This window comes from Bison bison, unplaced genomic scaffold, assembly GCF_000754665.1.
Source record: "Bison bison bison isolate TAMUID 2011002044 unplaced genomic scaffold, Bison_UMD1.0 scf7180017864384, whole genome shotgun sequence".
Taxonomy (NCBI): domain Eukaryota; kingdom Metazoa; phylum Chordata; class Mammalia; order Artiodactyla; family Bovidae; genus Bison; species Bison bison.
Genome location: NW_011494956.1, coordinates 12,680,575 through 12,698,828, shown reverse-complemented (window position 1 = coordinate 12,698,828; position 18,254 = coordinate 12,680,575). Strand labels below are relative to the sequence as shown.

Here is an 18,254-nt window from a genome sequence, read left to right as displayed (position 1 = left end):
ATGCAGCCATAGCATGGTATCAGGAAATCTCACCAGTAGGATGGCAGGTTTTGCTCTGCCCTCTCTCCCTTCCCACTTTCCCTGCCTTAGAGATGCTTTCCAGGCCAGGCCTTCCTCCTCCAGCGTCCAGGACCAGGATGTCCCCTCCCTACCCCCCTTCCCCCACCCCTCCCCATCCAGAACCAGAGCTGACCTCCCAGTCATAGGCCCAGGAGCAAGGGAGGAGAAGGCAGGGAGAAGCAAAGGCCCTTTGTAACATTGCTATTCTGTCCTTCCTTCTCTCAAAAGGCAGCAGATTCCGGAAAAAAGCCAGAAGAAGAAGAAGAAAACCAAATGGCGGGGAGACCGGGCCACGGGCACCCACAAACTGCAGTGCGTGATATTGTGATGGCCCGAGGCCCTGGGCACAGTGACCAGGAACTGGCCAGCCCTCGGGACCCTCCACTGCCTAACTGCATTGAAGACCATTCTAACCATGACCCTTGGCCCGAGGACTTGGCACAGGAAGGGAGAGAGGGAGGGAGGGCAGGGAGGAGGTAGGGTCTGGCTTTCCTGGAGGGGCACAGGTGGCCCGGTGCCTCACCAGAGACGAGGAGGCAGCAGTGAGCAAAGTAGCATCCGAGCCCCTGTGCTGACGCAGTCCGGTCCCTCCCTCTCTCCGTGGCTGTGTTGTTTCTCTGAACTCCATAGTGTGGGTTTGATGTGGGAGTGTTTCTCCATGTACGAAAACAAGCCATGATCAAGCTCCCCCCAACCCCACTCCCCAGTCCACAGTGTCTGAGCCTGGGTGTCTTTTGTAGATTTTTAAATTATTTTAGGGATTATTATTTTATTAAAGGGGTCTGTACCCACTGCCTGGTGAAGTTTCAAGTCTTCAGCAGACCTCTCTGATATTATGTCTGGAATATTGTGGTTTTTTTTTTAACTGAATTTTCCCAGCCATGCCAAAACTCAACTCATTATGAAAGTAGAGTGACCGAGAGACTGGGAAGTTCACAGCGACCATGGCTGGAGGTTCAAGAGAAACAGATCCCACTCACAGCCTGTAAACTGGAGAGAAGAGAGATGTGTTTACCCAGAAGGCTTTACTGTGGTTCAGGATACAGATATTATGAAACAAAATTTTATTTTGCTGAGGAGAGGGGCTGACACATCAGTTTTTAAAGGGCTTCGCCTTAACCTGGAGATGTATACATGAAGCAAGCTGACTGGCATTGTGAAAGTGTTCGTTTCTTTTTCACATGTTGTGGGTGGAGTTCTGTGTTCTTCGCAGCAGCTGTGAGAGAGCATTCTCCCGTCACCTGCGTGTCTGGTGCCTCTGATACAAACTCACTGAGCAGGTGTGAATGGTCTCCACGTTGAAGTCGGCTAACATGGACACCATCTGGAAAATTCTAGTTTGTGCTAAGTCTTCACCAAAAATGATCCAATACTGTTCTTACTAAAATAGCACCAAGACCCGAAGCCATTTTCCCTTTGAGTCAACTGACTCACTTCTTCAGTCCAATAAATGAGCAAAAACCCCTTGAAGTATTTGCAAGCTTAGTATTACAGGTTGCCTTTCTGGCACAAACTTTTATTAACCTCTTGGATCTTTACTATAATTGGAAGAGAAAGAAAGGTTGGGGTGAGGACATGGCTCCCCTACACCTGTTTCTACAAGGGGCCAGCCCCCAGCTCCTTGACAATGCCCACCTGCCTCTCAGGTGCTGCTGGTATGAGCCAGATGGGGTGGGGTGGGGTGGAGCAGGGCGGATGGGCAGCAGGAGCCACAGCACACCCCGGAGAGAGAGTCAGAAGATGAGGCAGTCGGCTAGTGACCTTATTTTCTATCTGTTACAAATCAGGCCACCAAGCAAACTAGAACATCCCTAGCAGGTGGCCTGGTCACCACTTGGAGAAAGAAACTCTGGAGAAAGTGAACACCCAGCTGGACATGGAGACACCTGGATTCTTCTATAGTTTTGAAAATATGCTATGGTCCTAACTCAACAAGGTCACCAGCAACGTGGGGGAAGGGGTGGGGGCATAGCCAAAGAGTGACTCTGCTGCTGAACAAAATAATTTGTTGGAAAATTAGCTTTCATGATTTGTCTAAATGGCCCTTTTTTTCTGAGTCGAAAAGGAAGGATAACAACATTGAGCTCAGGCATTCAGATCTTCCCACGACCCCGTAATGTTAGTGGTCCTTCTAAACATTGACAGGACAAGGCCCTTTCCAACTGCCATGCTCCTCTGGGCCACATCCCAGCAGCCCAGGTACAGTTGGGTGGCAGCTGTTAACTGAAGATGAGGAAGAGGCAAGACAGAGGGAAGAAGGAAGGATGGAGATGCAGTGATGGAGAGAGTGGTGGAGCGGGCCAGGAAGCCTTGCCCACGGGGCAATATCCGCTGTGAAATGTTCCCAGGCATGGACCACCATCAGCACCCTTAACCACTGTGGAGCCTGCGGTTCCCCAGTGGCACTGGGGAGTCTTGTTGGAAGCAGAGCAATTGACTTAGAATGAAGCCCTTAGCTGTGAATGTAACCAGACAAGGGGATTCCAGCTGCTTCTGGGCCCTCCCCCAACTAGGGCCGTGCCATCTACCCCAGCCCCCAGTCCCATCTTCCAGGGCATCTCTCCTGCACTCAGCACGTAGCCCACGATGCTGAAGGCAGAAACTGGGTAAACGATGGCCTTCGGCAGTCTCCCTGTTGAGTTAATAGTCCACCTTCATTTCCCATGACCTCATTTCCCCTACAGCTGCGATGGGTAAATAACACTTTTGAAAGAGGTTCTCTACATTTTGGAGAACTGTGGGCTCTTGGGGCAGTGACGGCTTCCACCTAGGCCTGAGTTACAGTGTACCCAGTGGTACCCCCAGCACATGGGCTCCTGGCAGGGTCGGTTTGGAAAACCAGTAGCCATGCTCCTCCCTGAGTGCAGAGCCCAGTGAGACTTGTGTCTTTGGTGACACTCTGGTGTTCCTACTGGCTTTTAATTTGAATTGTGCTACCTTCATGCCCCCTGGAGCACACCATTCCTGAAATCCCTTCACCCCCTGCCTTTGTCACTGTGCGCTCACAGATTTCCTTCTGACATCCTGCCCCTCCCCTCACTTAGTAGGGCTCCTGTTCTCCCCTTAGAGGGCAAGCGATCCGAGCCATCCTCCCCACCCCTACGCCTGGAGCAATGGCCACTGACCTCCCCTCACAGGGGACACTGGATGGCTTCAGTTAGGACTTTGTGCGCCCCACCCCATGCCCCATCTCCTTGTGGAGAGTGCCTGTAAGCCTAGTGTGGCCTGTCTCCCGTTCCCAGGAGACAAGACCCACTAACACACGGCAGCTCTGACCCCTCAGCGGCCCCTCAGATGTGTTACAGTCAATCCAGAGCCAGAGCCAGGTCCCCTCCCTTTGCAGCCCCCATTGGAGTAGGGATTCCATGTCGGGTTTACTTAGAATGAAAGACACTTGAATTGCTGAGTGCCCGTGAGCGCCCAGCTTCTATGACACAGTGTTAGCCATTGTCTATGCTAGTGGCCGTGGTCGTGAAACGAGTGATGCCTGAAGATCTCGATGAAGCTTGAGCCTTTTGTGTAACTTTTATTAAGTCTTTGTGTATCCCAACTCATTAATAAAGAAAAGCAGAGGAGCTCTTGTCTGTCTGATTTCCTCTTACTCAAATATTCCTAAAGTTACGACAAGAACATTGTATGTGGTCAGTGTCCAGCCCAAAATGACACCCACTTGCAGAGCAAATCTAACTCAAGGAGGAAACCACAGGTGGCTATGAGTGATGTCCCCATCCTGCGCAGAGCCAGAGGATGAAGGCAGGTGAGCACTCGTTTAGAGACACAGCCTCCTGATGTCCAACAGCCCTGCCTTCGGGCTCTGCCGCTGACTTTTATATGCCTTTGAGTAAGTTACCTGCTTCAGTCTTTAGCTTCCTTGCCTATGAATGGGACAATGATGTGTGCTCCCTAAGTAGACAAAAGCTAAAGCTAAGTGTGGCATCCATAGTACAGATCCTAGAAATGATGCTCTTTGCAAAGGACACCAAGTGGATTGTCTGACATTGCTTTTCATGGAAACTGCCCCCTGCCCCCGTCTGTAAGATTACAGTCTTTTGTATAAAGTGATTTCTTTTCTCTTTTGATTGAAACTGTTGGGTACTTGGCAAAAAACTTTGGGTCTTTTTCCCCAGGGAATAGAGACCAAATCCCTTCCTGGGTACTCTTTGGGTGATGACAGCTGAAGTAGGTTAACTTGGGGGCTAGAGGAAGCTTCTCATCCCCTCTGGGCTGGGGGCAGAGAAGACTGTCGACTAGAATGGGGAGGGGTGGTGTGGCTGCCTGCCTATTCATTCCTTCCACACAGATGTATTGGACTCCACCCATGCCAGGCGTTGGGCTGGGTAGTGGGTATATGGCGCTGAGCAGGGCAAAGGATGTTCTGATAGTTCTCCTTTAGTCCTGTCCTACTCAATCAAAATCAGGACAAAATTCTTAACTCTGGTTGTTCAGTGATTAAGATTAGCCTTGCAATGCAGGGCACATGGGATTGATCCCTGGTCACAGAACTAAAACCCCGCATGACTTGGAACAACTGTACCTGCGCACCACAACTACAGAGCCTGAATGCCCCAAACTAGAGAGTCCATGTGCCACAGCAAAAGATCCTGTGTCCCTCAACTAAGACCTGACACAGCCAAATAAATAAATATTTTAAAATAAGCAAATCCAGGCTTTAAAAAAAATCTGCATTTCAACAAGATCCCCAGGTAATTCGTATGTGCAGTAAAATCTGAGTATCACTGCCCTACAAAGGATATCAACTCAGCATCAGAATGAAATCCAGCCTGGATACACTTGTACCTTGGCACTTGGACTGCCAGCTCAGCCAGTCCAACCAGGAGAAGTCTCATCTGCTTTCAAATCAACAATTTGCCACAAGATTCTGCCTGGCCAGGCAGCAAACTCAGAAGTGTTCCCACAGCCAGCAAGTGGTTTCCTTAATTGTGGGAAGTTTTTACACAAAGGCAAGTTCGATCCCAGTTTGCTTCTCAAACACTCAAACATTCTTCTGAAAATGTAGACAGCCACATTCAATGTACAGAGCTCTGAATCCAAGCTGAGAACACACAAAAGCTCAGTGTTCTTGGAGCTTTCTCTAAAGGTGGGTGTTCTGTACCAGCTGGAGATACTCTCATCCCCCAGGCCTCTGACTTTGCAGAGTTCCACCATCGTGCTTGGGGCTTCCCTGGTGGCTTAGCTGGTAAAGAGCCCAGGAGACACAAGAGGCAAAGTTTTGATCCTTGGGTGGGGAAGATCCTCTGGAGAAAGAAATGGCAACCCATTCCAGTATTCTTGCCTGAAAAATTCCATGGACAGAGGAGCCTAGCAGGGTCCATGGAGTCCTAGCCTAGCCTAGCAGTCGTCCATGGGGTCACAAAGAGTTGGTATGACTGAGCGCGCGCGCGCGCACACACACACTGTGGCAAACAGCGCATTGTCATGCTAATGTGAAATTTTAAACTGAAGAAAGCTGAATTCTACCAGCCAAGAACTGATGGATGCTTTCAGTAGAACATACATCCTGGCAGTGATAAGGGAAAGTATTAACTCTGACTCAAACCAGCTTCCTGCTCAATCATGGGACACGTACCTGGACTGATGGACAGAGGTAAAAGAATCGGGTAAGTGGCTCTCAAAGTTTGGTCCCCAGACCAGCGGCTTCAGCATCACCTGGAAACTTGTTAGAAATGCAAGTCACCCAGGCCTGTATCAGACCTACTGAGTCAGAAATTGTGACTGGAGGCCCAGCCTTGCGTGCTTTCCCACCATGTGGACGTGAGGGCAGCTTGTTTGGTTCTAATCTGCAGGACAGCAGCCCGCTTTCTGGGGAAAGTTGCCCAGGTCCTCCTCTCCTTCCTGTGTCTGATGAACAAGGGTCCCTTGGGCCCTCGGGACCACCAGGAACCCTAGTATGGGGGTTATTCATCTTGGCCCTGTGGGGTGACGGGTGGGGTGGCTGACCCCCTCTCGACCCCCTCGCAAAATCATATGCAGGGGTTGCTCGGGTGGCTCAGAGGTAAAGAATCCTCCTGCCAATGCAGGGACAGGGGTTCAATCCCTGATCTGGAAAGATCCCACATACTGCCGGGCAACTAAGCCCAGCACCACCACTACTGAAGCCCGCACCCTCTAGAGCTGGTGCTCCACAAGAGAAGCCACTGCTATGAGAAGCCCACACACCACAGCTAGGGAGTAGCCCCTATTCGCTGCAACTAGAGAAAAGCCCAAGCAGCAGTGAAGACTCAGCATGGCCAAAAATAAATAAATAAACATTTTTCAAAAATCGTATGCAAAATTGTGTGTCCATATGCATTCTTCTGGGGAGATGGTCATGGATCTCCCCCTCAGTGAAAACGTGAACTGGCCCCTTGAACCTCCTTTTCTGACTGCAGGGCCTTCTGCTAGTTTCAAGGCCACCAAGAGTAGGGAGAGGAAATGAAAGCAGCGAAGGTCCGTCTTTAACATTCTTCACACACCCCCACATTGCCCCCACAACATCCTGAGATAGGGGTGGCCTCCCCTCTTCTCCCCATCCCCCAAGTGACTAAGTGCGTGACCCACACATGACTCATCCAGCTCCTCCCCTGGGGTTAACACCACCTGCCGCTCAGGCCCCAGCCTCCTGGGCAGAATTGGCAAAGTGGAGAGGAAACTTAGCATGCCATGATGGCATGAGACCACTTGGCAAGCCTCCCCGGGTGGAAGCCAGGTTCGGAGAAGGGATGTAAGGCATATAGCAAAGGTTCCTGACATGTCATCATCTCGAATTCATAACCGGTGGTTTGCAAAGGATTGTATATTAGTATTAGAATCACTTCCAGAGTTTGGGGAAAAAAACCTTGCTGCCCAGGCCACAGCCCCAGAGAATCAGGTGCAGTTGGCCTGGGTCAGAGCCCAAGTATGAAGAGTTTTTAAAGCTCCCCAGAGGATTCGGCTGATGGCCAGGTTGAGACCACGAGATGGGTTCCATTTTTATGCTAATTATATATATATATTTTAATTTGGAGGCAAACCTTTCTCTTTTTTTTTGGCCGTGTGCAGGCTTTCTCTAGCTGTGGCCAGTGAGGGCTACTCTGTAGTTGCAGTGTGTGGGCTTCTCTTTGCAGTGGCTTCTCCAGTGGCAGAGCACAGGCTCTAAATCACGGGCTCAGGAGTTGTTGCCCACGGGCTTAGTTGCCCCATGGCATGTGGAATCTTCTCGGACCAGGGATGGAACTCATGTCCTCTGCATTGGCATGTGGATTCTTAACCACTGCACCACCAGGGAGCATTAGGCTGATTCCTTGAACCATACAGTTTCTCAGTGAAAATTGGTTAATAAAAGAAGGAAGTGGGTTGAGGAGCCCAGCCCTTTGTAAACCAACACTTGCCTATGAGGATTCTCTCTTCACCCAAGCAGGTCCTTTCAGAGCCTGGCTTAACTTGTTGACCAGTCTGTCCAATCCAATGTACATGTATGACCCCAGATCCAGGGGCAGGCCTGGTGCTACAATGCTAATGCCGAATGTCTATTAAATGGATTAATAATGATTACAGATATCACCAGGGGCTTCCATGCCTTCAAACCTAAGTCAGACAGACCTGTGCTGCCCTCCTGTGTCCCTGGTCCCCAGCTTACAGCAGCCCCAGGGCAGCTGCAGACTTGGTTTCTGAGGCTCCACAGCCTCCTTCCTCTGAAGGTCAGCCTCTGCCTCAATTTCTACAAAGGAAGTCCTCACTCAGTAGCCACCCCTGAGCTGTGCTGAGGACTTGGGGTCCCCAGGATCGCCCCTCTGTTGTCAGGGCCTCTCAGTTGGCCTTCACCCCACACCTTGCCCGTTGCCATCCACCCACACCTCCTCTGACAGCAACCTCCCCCCGTAACTAGTCAGCTAAGCACCTGCCCCTCAGATTCCTTCCCCCTTGCCTGGTTGGCTTTCTTTTGCCACAATCCCATAATCCCTTCCTAGGGTACAGTATAGTTCCAACTCTCTGGTTTTTGGAGGGGCAGGTGTGCTATGCTGGGTCTTCATTGTGTGGCCTGGTCTTTCTCTAGCTGTGGCGTGCAAGCTTAGTTGCCTGCTGGCATGTGGAATCATCATAGTTCCCAGACAGGGATCAAACCTGCATCTCCTGCATTGGAAAGTGGATTCTTAACCACTGGAACCAGGGAAGTCCCTGGTTCCAACTGTTAATAGAGGGGGGTAGCCAAGCTTCCAGTTTGCCTATGACCGAGGAGTTTCTTGGGATGTGAGACTTTGAGTGCTAAACCCAGGACAATCCCTGGTAAACCAGGACAGTGGCTCCCCCTATTAGTAAGAATAAAAATTTTCACCTTGTTCTATAACAGCAATACTAATATTATCAGATAGGTGGCAGTTCTCAAACATTAGCAACCATCATAATCCCCCGGGAGACTCAGCAGGTCTGGGATGGAGCACTTGAGCTTCTCCCAAGTTCCTGGCACGTAATGCTGAGAACCCTGAATCAACCAACCCACATTACTCGGTCCGCACAGGGTACATGCGCCACACACACTGGTTATCAGTGAATGTTTCATGATACTAGCTTACAGCAAGCTAGGCACGGTGCTATTTGTGCATACTATCTCGTTTACTCTCCTCGGGCACCCATGAGGCAGGTGGTATGGCCCTTGTTTTATAGGAAGAGAAGACGAGGCCCAGGGACAGCCGGGGCTGATGGGGCCTGGCCTTGCCTGCGGGTCCATCTGGCTCCCAACCCAAGACCGTGCTGCGTACCGCCAACCCCTCCACGCCAAGGACGAGTTGGTCCCACCAGCCACCCCACCCTCTTTTAATTTTAACTTGTTTGAGGCAAATCTTTCACTGCATCTCCCACATCCCCGCCTTCTTCCAAATGAGCTGAATGCAGATCAACTTCCCCTGAGTGACTCAGCAGAGGCATTTTGAACCTAGATCACTGTCATTTTCCGGAGCTTCTGCGCTGGGCCTCCTTCCAGGGACACCGCCTGGCCTGTCTGCTGCCTTTTTCCAGACTTTCTTCCTGAGCAAGGCTGGCCAGCCAGCAGTTAGCACAACGGGTGAGACCCAGGGGCCCCAGGTGCAGTCTGGGGCCTCTGGCCTCCAGCCTGTGGGAGCAGCCTGCAGCCAGGGGCCGCTTGGGACCCCGCCTGGATCCTACATGAAGGTGACCTGGAGGAGCCCTTGAGGCAGGCACCATAACCATTTTCTGAGTCAATATGACAACTTCCCCCACCCCCAAATGAATTCAGACTTCTATTTCTTCTCTGCGATTGGCGTTGCTGAGATTCTGATACTACTGATGTGCAAGGTGGCATGGGGAGGGGCCATGAGCATGGGTGCCCAAGTCTGGCCCAGCTGAGCTGCTGGCTGATGACTTTGGCAAGGTGCCGAACAGCTCTGTGCTTAGATTTCCTCATTTATCAGATTGTTTGGGTTTGAATTAGATATATATGCTTTAAGAATAATGGCTGGCACGTGTGTGCGTGCTCAGTCATATCCAACTCTTTGGAACCCAGAGGCTGTAGCCTGCCAGGCTCCTCTGTCAACGAGATTTCCCAGGAGTTATTATTAGAGAATTACTGGAGTGGGTTGCCATTTTCTACTCCAGGGGATCTTCCCAACCCAGGAATCAAAGCTGTGTCTCCTGCGTCTCCTGCATTGGCAGGTGGATTCTTTACCACTGTGCCACCTGGGAAGCCAATGGCTGGTATAGGGAATGTTTTATTTAAGTGTTAGCCGAAATTCCAGAATCAAATCAGTAAATGCTTCGGAGTGCCGACTAGTAACTACAGCCACCATTTATTGACCATAGGTGACCGCAACTGATCACCTACCAGTCATTGTGCTTTGCCTGGTTCACTTAAGACTTGGAGGAGCTGGGTGACTGCCCCAGGAAGTGAAGTGCTAGAATCCAGGCCAACCTGCCCCATGGGGTCCTCCTGCGTCCCTTGTGGGGCAGGCCTGGGCATCAACTGTCCTCCCTGGGATGGCCAGCCTGGAAGGCTCCACCTTATACCCCATCCTCTGACTTCTGCCCTCCCACCTCTCCCCGCCTGCCTCTCTCCCCCCAAGTCCCTCCCTCCCACCCCCCACCCCAACTCTTCATCTGCAAGGCAGCCTCCAGGCTCTACTCACTCTACCTGTTACCCTCATTTCTCCAGGTCCAGGGCTACTCTGAGCTCTGCTCATACCCAGCTCCCCTTGTCAAGCCAAACATATTCTACCTTCATGAGAAGCCATTTGGATCCAACATCAAGAAGTTTCAAATTCTCTACCCTAAAAGTTCCATTCCTGGGGCCCTTTCCTAAAGAAATTGTCCAAGTTGCAAAGAATGGATGAACAAAGATGGTCTTTGCATTCATAAGACAAAAAAAATTGAAAATGATCTAAGTGAACAGTAATTGGGCAAAATTAAATAAATAATGCAATACCTGTGATCAGCTAGTAAAGAGAAAATGTGTGAACCAACATAAGAAATGTACATTTCCTATACTTTGACCACCCCTGGTTGTTATCATCTTTTTTGAAATGTCTGCTTAATGGACACGTGAAGAAAATGGCATCAAATTTCTATTTTATTTTTATTTCTTTGAGCACCAGTAGAATTGAGGACATTTTAAGTTTTTTATTTGTCAATTTTTATTCCTCAGAAATTGCTTATTCATGCTTATTTTCCTAGCATCTAATTAATCTTCTAATTTTATTTATGGTTTGTATCAGTCAGTTGAGTTGCTCAGTCGTGTCTGACTCTTTGTGATCCCATGAATCGCAGCACGCCAGGCCTTCCTGTCCATCACCAATTCCTGGAGTTTACCCAGACTCATGTCGATCGAGTCCGTGATGCCATCCAGCCATCTCATCCTCTGCCATCCCCTTCTCCTCCTGCCCTCAATCTTTCCCAGCATCAGGGTTTTTCCAATGAGTCAACTCTTCGCATGAGGTGGCCAAAGTATTGGAGTTTCAGCTTCAACATCAGTCCTTCCAATGAACACCCAGGACTGGTCTCCTTTAGGATGGACTGGTTGGATCTCCTTGCAGTCCAAGGGACTCTTCCTTGGACTCTCATACCATTGTAGTGAAGATTAAATGAGCTAATTCATAGAAAGCTCTAGAAACAATTCTGGCACATAGTAGGTGTTCTGTCATCAATTTTACTTCATTGAAAATGTATTCTGGAGTTAAGAGTGAAATAAGTTTTAGCTTTCACGTTAAGCCAGCTGTCCCAATAAAAAGCCTGTGTCCAGTAGGCAATCTTTTTGTTGACCCCAGAATTCCAGGGGCAATTCCCTTCACAGAGCAGTAATCTGGGGGAAAGTTTGCTCCAAAGCACCGTGTGAACCCTCTCACCCAGAACTTTTCCCCCGGGCCAAGTTCAAGACCTCTGTCACAACAGGTTTCCTGATGGTAGGGGGCAGAGCCAAGTCACACTCAGTCGGACGCCATCTCCCTCTCTAGTCCAGCTTCAGGGCCTCCTGAATTCAGGGCCTCAGTCTTTGCATAAACCCCCACTTCACTTGGGCCTCAGGGGCCAATGAGATCCATATTTCTCTAACCACACCCCTCCCACAGCCAACTAAGTCTGTTTTGACATGGTCACTAGCTGCCCCCAGCTTGGCCAGCATACACCCCAGCAGGAGCCAGGGGAAGAACTTGCCCTGTGCTGGGGCATAGTGAGGGGGTGAGGGGTGCTCTAACCCTGGAGTGGGGGTACCCAGCCAGGCTTCCTGGCCACTGCTGGTTCCTGGATTCAGTCAGGCCCAGATTGCCTCTGTCTAATGCTCAGTGTTAATTTCTCTTCCTTGTCATTCACTTCTGCAAGGAAGTTCTTCAGAAGTGACGAGCGTTTTCACTGGGCCAGGGGTATAGTATCGAAGGCGGGGGAAGGAGATGGATTTATTGACACAGATATTTTCTTTTAGGTCAGCAGTCCCTAAACTTTTCAGCACCAGGGACCGATTTCGTAGAAGACAATTTTCCCACAGACTGGGGGAGACTTGATGGTTTCCAGATGATTCTCTTAAGGAACATGCAATCTAGATCCCTCACATGTGCAGTTCACAGTCGGGTTCGTGCTTTGGTGAGAATCTAATGCTGTTGCTGACCTGACAGGAGGCAGCGCTCAGGCAGTACCAGGAGCGACGGGGAGCAGCTAGAAACACAGGTGAAGCTTTACTTGCTGGCCCACCAGTCACGGCCTGCTGTTTGGCCTGGTTCCTAACAGGCCATGGACTGGTACCAGTCTGTGGCCCGGGGGGTTGGGGCCCCTGTTTTAGGCCAAGAGCTGAAATGCTACTTGTTGAGGGCTTGCTCTGCGCTGGGCAGGGCTGGGTCTGTTGCATGGGATGGGGAACCACTGCCAGACATTTGTGGGAATGATGCCCTGGGGCTGCACAGCAGCCAAGCCCAGAGCTGAGGGCTTCTGTCACCAAGCCTCCCCTCACTCGGCCCCCAGGAGGAGGACACTAAACTCCTCTCAGGAGAGGAAACTGAGCTTCAGAGATGTTAAACAGCTCTCTCCAGTTCTCAGAGGCCAGAGTGGCAAAGCCTGGGCCACAAGGGTGCCCTCCAAGCCAGCCCCAAACAGGGGTCTGAGGACACTGCCTCACTAACCATGGGGCCTTGGCAAGTTATTCCAGCTCTGTGGGTCGGGGTTCCCTCATGTGAAAACCAAACCCATATGACTACAGTCCTCTAATGTCATGAAGATTAAATGTTGATGAATCCACAGAGCTTATATGGTATGTGTCTGGCATATACAGAGTACATTCTCGATATTTCCTAGCTGTTGTTCTTGGCACTACCAACATGATGTTTGTAGTAGTAGCAGCACTAAGAGGTATGCGTTATCCCCATTTGAATGTCCCCTTGCCACAAGGCCAGTGTTCCTCTTGTCCACCAGGTGGTGCCATCGCAGAGCAGATGGGTCCCTTGCCAGCCTCACGTGGTGGGGTTGGTCCCAAAAGCCTCTGACTGGGCTCCCAGGGTAAGAGTCCTGGGATATCAAGGGTCAGACCTCTCTACCTTGCTCTCACTCCACCCTCTGGGTCTTTCTGCCTTCTAGAAGAGCAGCTTGTGCAGATTCAGGTACACCGTGGGACCCAGGGTCTGGAGCATAGCAAGTTCACCATACATTTCACAAATGGTTCACACATGCCCAGGCTGGAGAACCCTCTTAGGAACCATGAGATGAACCCCAATACATACCCAGCTCTGGGTCTAAACACCCACACACCTAAGTCCCTGGCCTTTGACCAGGGCTGATCACCCTGTAACCAGCACTTAACAAAATGTTGAAAGGCTCTGCCTCAATCACAGATGGAGCTTATTAACAGGACAGATTCCAAAGCCCCACCTGGGCCAGTGGTTCACAAGTCCCTGGGAACTTGTGAGAAATGCAAATTTTCCCCACCCTGCTGCTGCTGCTAAGTCACTTCAGTCGTGTCCAACTCTGTGAGACCCCATAGACGGCAGCCCACCAGGCTCCCCCATCCCTGGGATTCTCCAGGCAAGAACACTGGAGTGGGTTGCCATTTCCTTCTCCAATGCATGAAAGTGAAAAGTGAAAGTGAAGTTGCTCAGTCGTGTCCGACCCTTAGCGACCCCATGGACTGCAGCCTTCCAGGCTCCTCCGTCCATGGCACTTACCAGGCAAGAGTACTGGAGTGGGGTGCCATTGCCTTCTCCATCTCCCCACCCTAGACCCACTGAATCGGAGACTTGGGTGGGGTCAGTGACCTGTGGTTCACAAGCCCTCCAGGTGATTCAGATGCATTGGGAAGATTGAGATATACTGGCCAGCACTCTCTCCTCTTCTATGGCTGCAGGACTCCCTCTCTCCAGAGCTCCAGTGGGTCTACTTCCTTTAAAAAAAAAATTTTTTTTTTCTTGTGACGAGAACTTTAAAATTTTGTTTTAATTTATTTGGCAGTGCCTGGTCTTAGTTGTGGCATTTGGGATCTTTCATGGCACGTGGGATCTAGTTTCCCAACTAGGGATTGAACCCAGGCGACCTGCATTGGGAGCACAGAGTCTTAGCCACTGGACCACGAGGGAAGTCCCATCATTCATAACTTCCAAGAGGCTGAACTGCTTTGTCAGGGGTGGTGGTGGTGGTTTTGTGGTGTGCCACCTGACAGGGTTGTGACAGGTATTTTCACTTATGATGGTGCTCAGAGTTACTGTGGTTTTAGTTTTTAATCTTGATGGAAATGTGTAATGTTTTCATGACAGTTGTTTAGCAAATAGAACCCTGACTTGTGACAGCCAGTCTCATCAGATTTCACGATCTCTCTTGTTTCCAGCAGCTACACTATTTTTTTCCTCAAAGGGAGGTTGCACTGAGGTGGCCCTGTGACAGCATAAAGCGGGAGGAGATGCGGGCGGAGATGCAGGTCCTGCCCTCCTCCACCCCCTCCTACCATGATGTTATGAGAGCCCCTGCCCTCAAGAAGTGCCAGGCCTGGGAAGGCAGCGGCATGGTACCCGAAGGAATGGTTCTGTGCCTCTGATTCCCCCACTCTTTAGAAAGCTCAAATTCTCGAATAGATGAATAAACTTTTTGCAGAAAGTGTGAACTATTTGTTCCTTTCTCTCCAGGTCACCTCTAAGGGAGGAATTTCACAGAACTCAGCGTTGCCATCCAAATCCCCCGCACATGTGGTGAAAAGGAAGCAATAGACTTACTTCCTATGAAAATGGACCTGGTGGCATCTTGTAAACAAGGCTCTCTTCCTGATACTGGAAGGTCCCAGAAAACAAAAGATTTTTAAAATTTTAATTTCAGATAAATGTGTATGTTTCTCAGAAATGTGCAATCCAATTCTCATGATTCTGTAAGTAAAAGAGTAGTGATTTGAATGGGTGTCCTGGGTGGCTAAGTGGTAAGGAATCTACCTGAAGTTCAGGAGACATGAGTTTGATCCCTGGATCAGGAAGATCCCCTGGAGAATGAAATGTCAACCCACTGGGGTATTCTTGCATGGGAAATCTCATGGGCAGAGGAGACTGGCAGGCTACAGTCCATGGGGTCGCAAAAGAGTTAGACACAACTTAACAGCTAAACAACAACAAACTGAATTGAATAGTGGCCCAAAACGAGATATGTCCAAATCCTGAACTCCAGTACCTGTGAAGGTGACTTTATTCGGAATGAGGGTCTTTGCAGATGTAATTAAAGATCTAGTGATAAGATTATCCTGGATTTAGGGTGACCCCTAAACTTGATTCCCAGGTGGCTCAGTGGTAAAGAATCCACCTGCCAAGGAGAAGACTCAGGTTTGATCTCTGGGTTGGAAAGATCCCTGAAGAAGGAAATGGCAACCCACTCCAGTATTCTTGCCTGGGAAATCCCATGGACGGAGGAGCCTGGACGGCTACAGTCCATGAGGGCATAAAGAGTTGGACACGGCTGAGCGACTAAATGGCAGCAGCAGCTAAGTTTACTATCCAGTGTCTCACAAGAAAAAGGAGACAAGATCAAAAACACACAGAAGAAGCCAAGTGAGGACGAAGGCAGAGACTGGAGGATGAAGCTCCAGCTCAAGGAGCACCAAGTTTTGCTGAGAGCGTCCAGGACAAACTGTCCCGTCAACACCTTAGTTTCAGACTCCTGGCCTCCAGAACTAGGAGAGGGTGGGCTTCTGTTACTTTCAGACGCCCAGTTTATAGTAATTTGTTCCATCAGCCCTAGGAAACCAACACATGTGCTACTTTATGGCAATAAATGGCAAAGCCTATGAAGAAAGTGATTTTCTGACAAAGTGTGTATTGCCGAATATGAACCATAGAGAGGTAGAAAACTTGAGGAATTCAGTGACAATAGAAGAACTTGGAAACACTGTTACGGATTTATCACTTTAAAAGGTACCATGCCAGGGCTTCCCTGGTGACTCAGTGGTAAAGAATCTGCCCGAGACATAGGTTCAGTCCCTGATCTAGGAAGATCCCTCATGCTGTGGAGCGACCAAGCCCATGCACAACTACTGAGCCTACCCCCTAGTGCCCGTGCTCCACAAGAGAAGCCATTTCAATGAGAAGCCTGCGCACCACAATGAAGAGTAGCCCCCACTTGCTGCAACAAAAACCCACTGCAACCAAAAAAAAAAAAAACCATGCCAGGACTTTGCTGGTGGTCCAGGGGTTAAGAATCTGCATTGTGATGCAGGGGACTCGGTTTTGATCCCTAGTAGGGCAACCCACTCCAGTATTCTTGCCTGGGAAATCCCATGGACAAAGGAGCCTGGCAGGCTACAGTCCATGACGTCACAAAAGAGTTAGTCGGACATGACTTAGCGACTCAACAGCAACAAGGGCTCAGATGGTAGCTGAGATGGTGCCCAGTAGCTCAGATGGTAAAGAATCTGCTTGCTAATACAGTAGACCAGGGTTCAATCCCTGGGTCAGAAAGACTCCCCTGGAGAAGGACATGGCAGCCCACTCTAGTACTCTTGCCTGGAGAATTCCATGGACAGAGGATCCTGGCGAGCTACAGTCCATAGGGTCACAAAGAGTCAGACACAACTGAGCGACTAACACACACAGGGGAACTGAGATACTACAAACCATGGGTCAGCTAATCCCATGCACCGCAACTGCTGAGCCCGTGTACTCCAGAGCCTGCGAGCCACAGCTATAGAGAGCCCGTGTGCCTCACCGAACAATCCCACCTGACACAACAAAAACTTTATGTGCTGCAACTAAGACCCGAGGCAACCAGATAAATTAATAATAATAATAAAAAGGCACCATGCCAAGACTGTTTTACGGCTAACTTTTACTTAACTTCCCCCAAAGAAGCAATTTCCTCGTTATTCCAACTTTACAAAACTATAGAGAAAAGCCCCTGAGTAATTTCATGAAGCTAGAAATACCCTAGTATCAAAGTCTGGTGAAACAAGTAGAAAAAAATAAACAAGAAATTTCATGTGTGAAAATAGGGGCAAACATTAAAAGACACTCATAAACCCAGCTGAGTATAAAGAGAATACTTATTCCACACAAGGGATATTAAAAAGAGAGTTTTGGCAGAACCCCACAGGCCAAGGACAAGGGCAGAGTTGTCTAGCACCTGCTGTCCTTAAGGTGCCAGTCACCCGACCTCTGTCCACCCAAGAGGACCCCCCAGACCATGAGGTTACTTGAGGGGTTGAGGAGGAAGAATGCAGAGGCGTTTGGAAAGCGAGTGTTATCAGTGAGCGTAATCCCCATCATCACCACCACCTGGCCTTGCACTTCAAGTCAAAGGAGGGGCTCCTGACACCTGAGGGACACAGGACCTGATAAAAACTCAAGGTCAGCAACTGGCTGGAGTTGCCCTTGTCTGACAGCAGATTATTGGTGAGGATTGTCTTTAAAAAAGGCCTGCACTTCAGATCTTCAGACCTTCAGCATTAGCCTGTGCCTATTTCCTGTGGGCCAGCAGTGGACCCCATGGAAAGAGTGGTATTTAGTAGAGATTCCCCACACTGGGAAAAAGGAGAGCCAGGGACTAAGAGGAGGGGTCAACACTTGCCAACACGAGGAGGCACAGCCTGGGTTAAAATCTCCACACAAGAGAGCCTCAGTGTTGGGGGAGAAGCCCCTCTCAGTAACTGTGAATGCAACACACCCCAGGGTACCAACACCAGGTAACAAAGTACCAGATTAATAGGACCCCCACTCCTTATCTCTGCTCTCCCCCAGACAGTCCCTACAATGGTTAATTTTATGTGTTAACTTGACCGGAGCACGCAGTGCCCAGATATTTGGTTCAGTATGATTCGAGGTGTGTCTGTGAGCATGTTTCTAGATGAGATTAACACTTGAGTCCGTGTACTGAGAAAAGAGGATGGCCCTCCCCAGTGTGGGTGGACATCGTCCACTCCACTGAGGACCTGAATAGAATAAAAAGATGGAGGATGGGAGAATTCGCTCTCTCTGCCTGACTGCTGAGCTGAGATAATCAGTCTTCTCCTGCCCTTGGCTTAGGAATTACACCATCTGTTCTGCTCCTCAGGCCTTTGGACCAGGCTGAGTCACAACCCCAGCTCTCCTGGGTTTCCCGCTTATAGACCCAGATGCAGGGACTTCTCAGCTTCCATGTGAGCTGTGAGCCACATGTGAGCCAATTCCTCATAAAAATTTATTTCAATATAAATATAGATATCCTACTGATTCTGTTTCTTTGAAGAATCCTGAGGAATACAGCCCCCAAAACAGCACTTAGGAAAGAAGTAA

At 49.7% G+C, this 18,254-nt stretch overlaps 1 protein-coding gene across 5 annotated transcripts in view; it reads left to right on the top strand.

The window, feature by feature from the left end:
- The window catches only part of MRAS (muscle RAS oncogene homolog), a 69,713-nt gene extending 66,077 nt beyond the window's left edge, over nucleotides 1–3,636 (top strand). For all 5 annotated transcript variants that reach the window (XM_010858225.1, XM_010858220.1, XM_010858223.1 and 2 more), the window contains one exon: nucleotides 289–3,636. In XM_010858225.1, coding sequence (XP_010856527.1) covers nucleotides 289–388 — 100 coding nt within the window. In that variant the 3' untranslated portion in view covers nucleotides 389–3,636. The remainder of the gene's footprint in view (nucleotides 1–288) is intronic.
- Nucleotides 3,637–18,254: the final 14,618 nt, after the last annotated feature.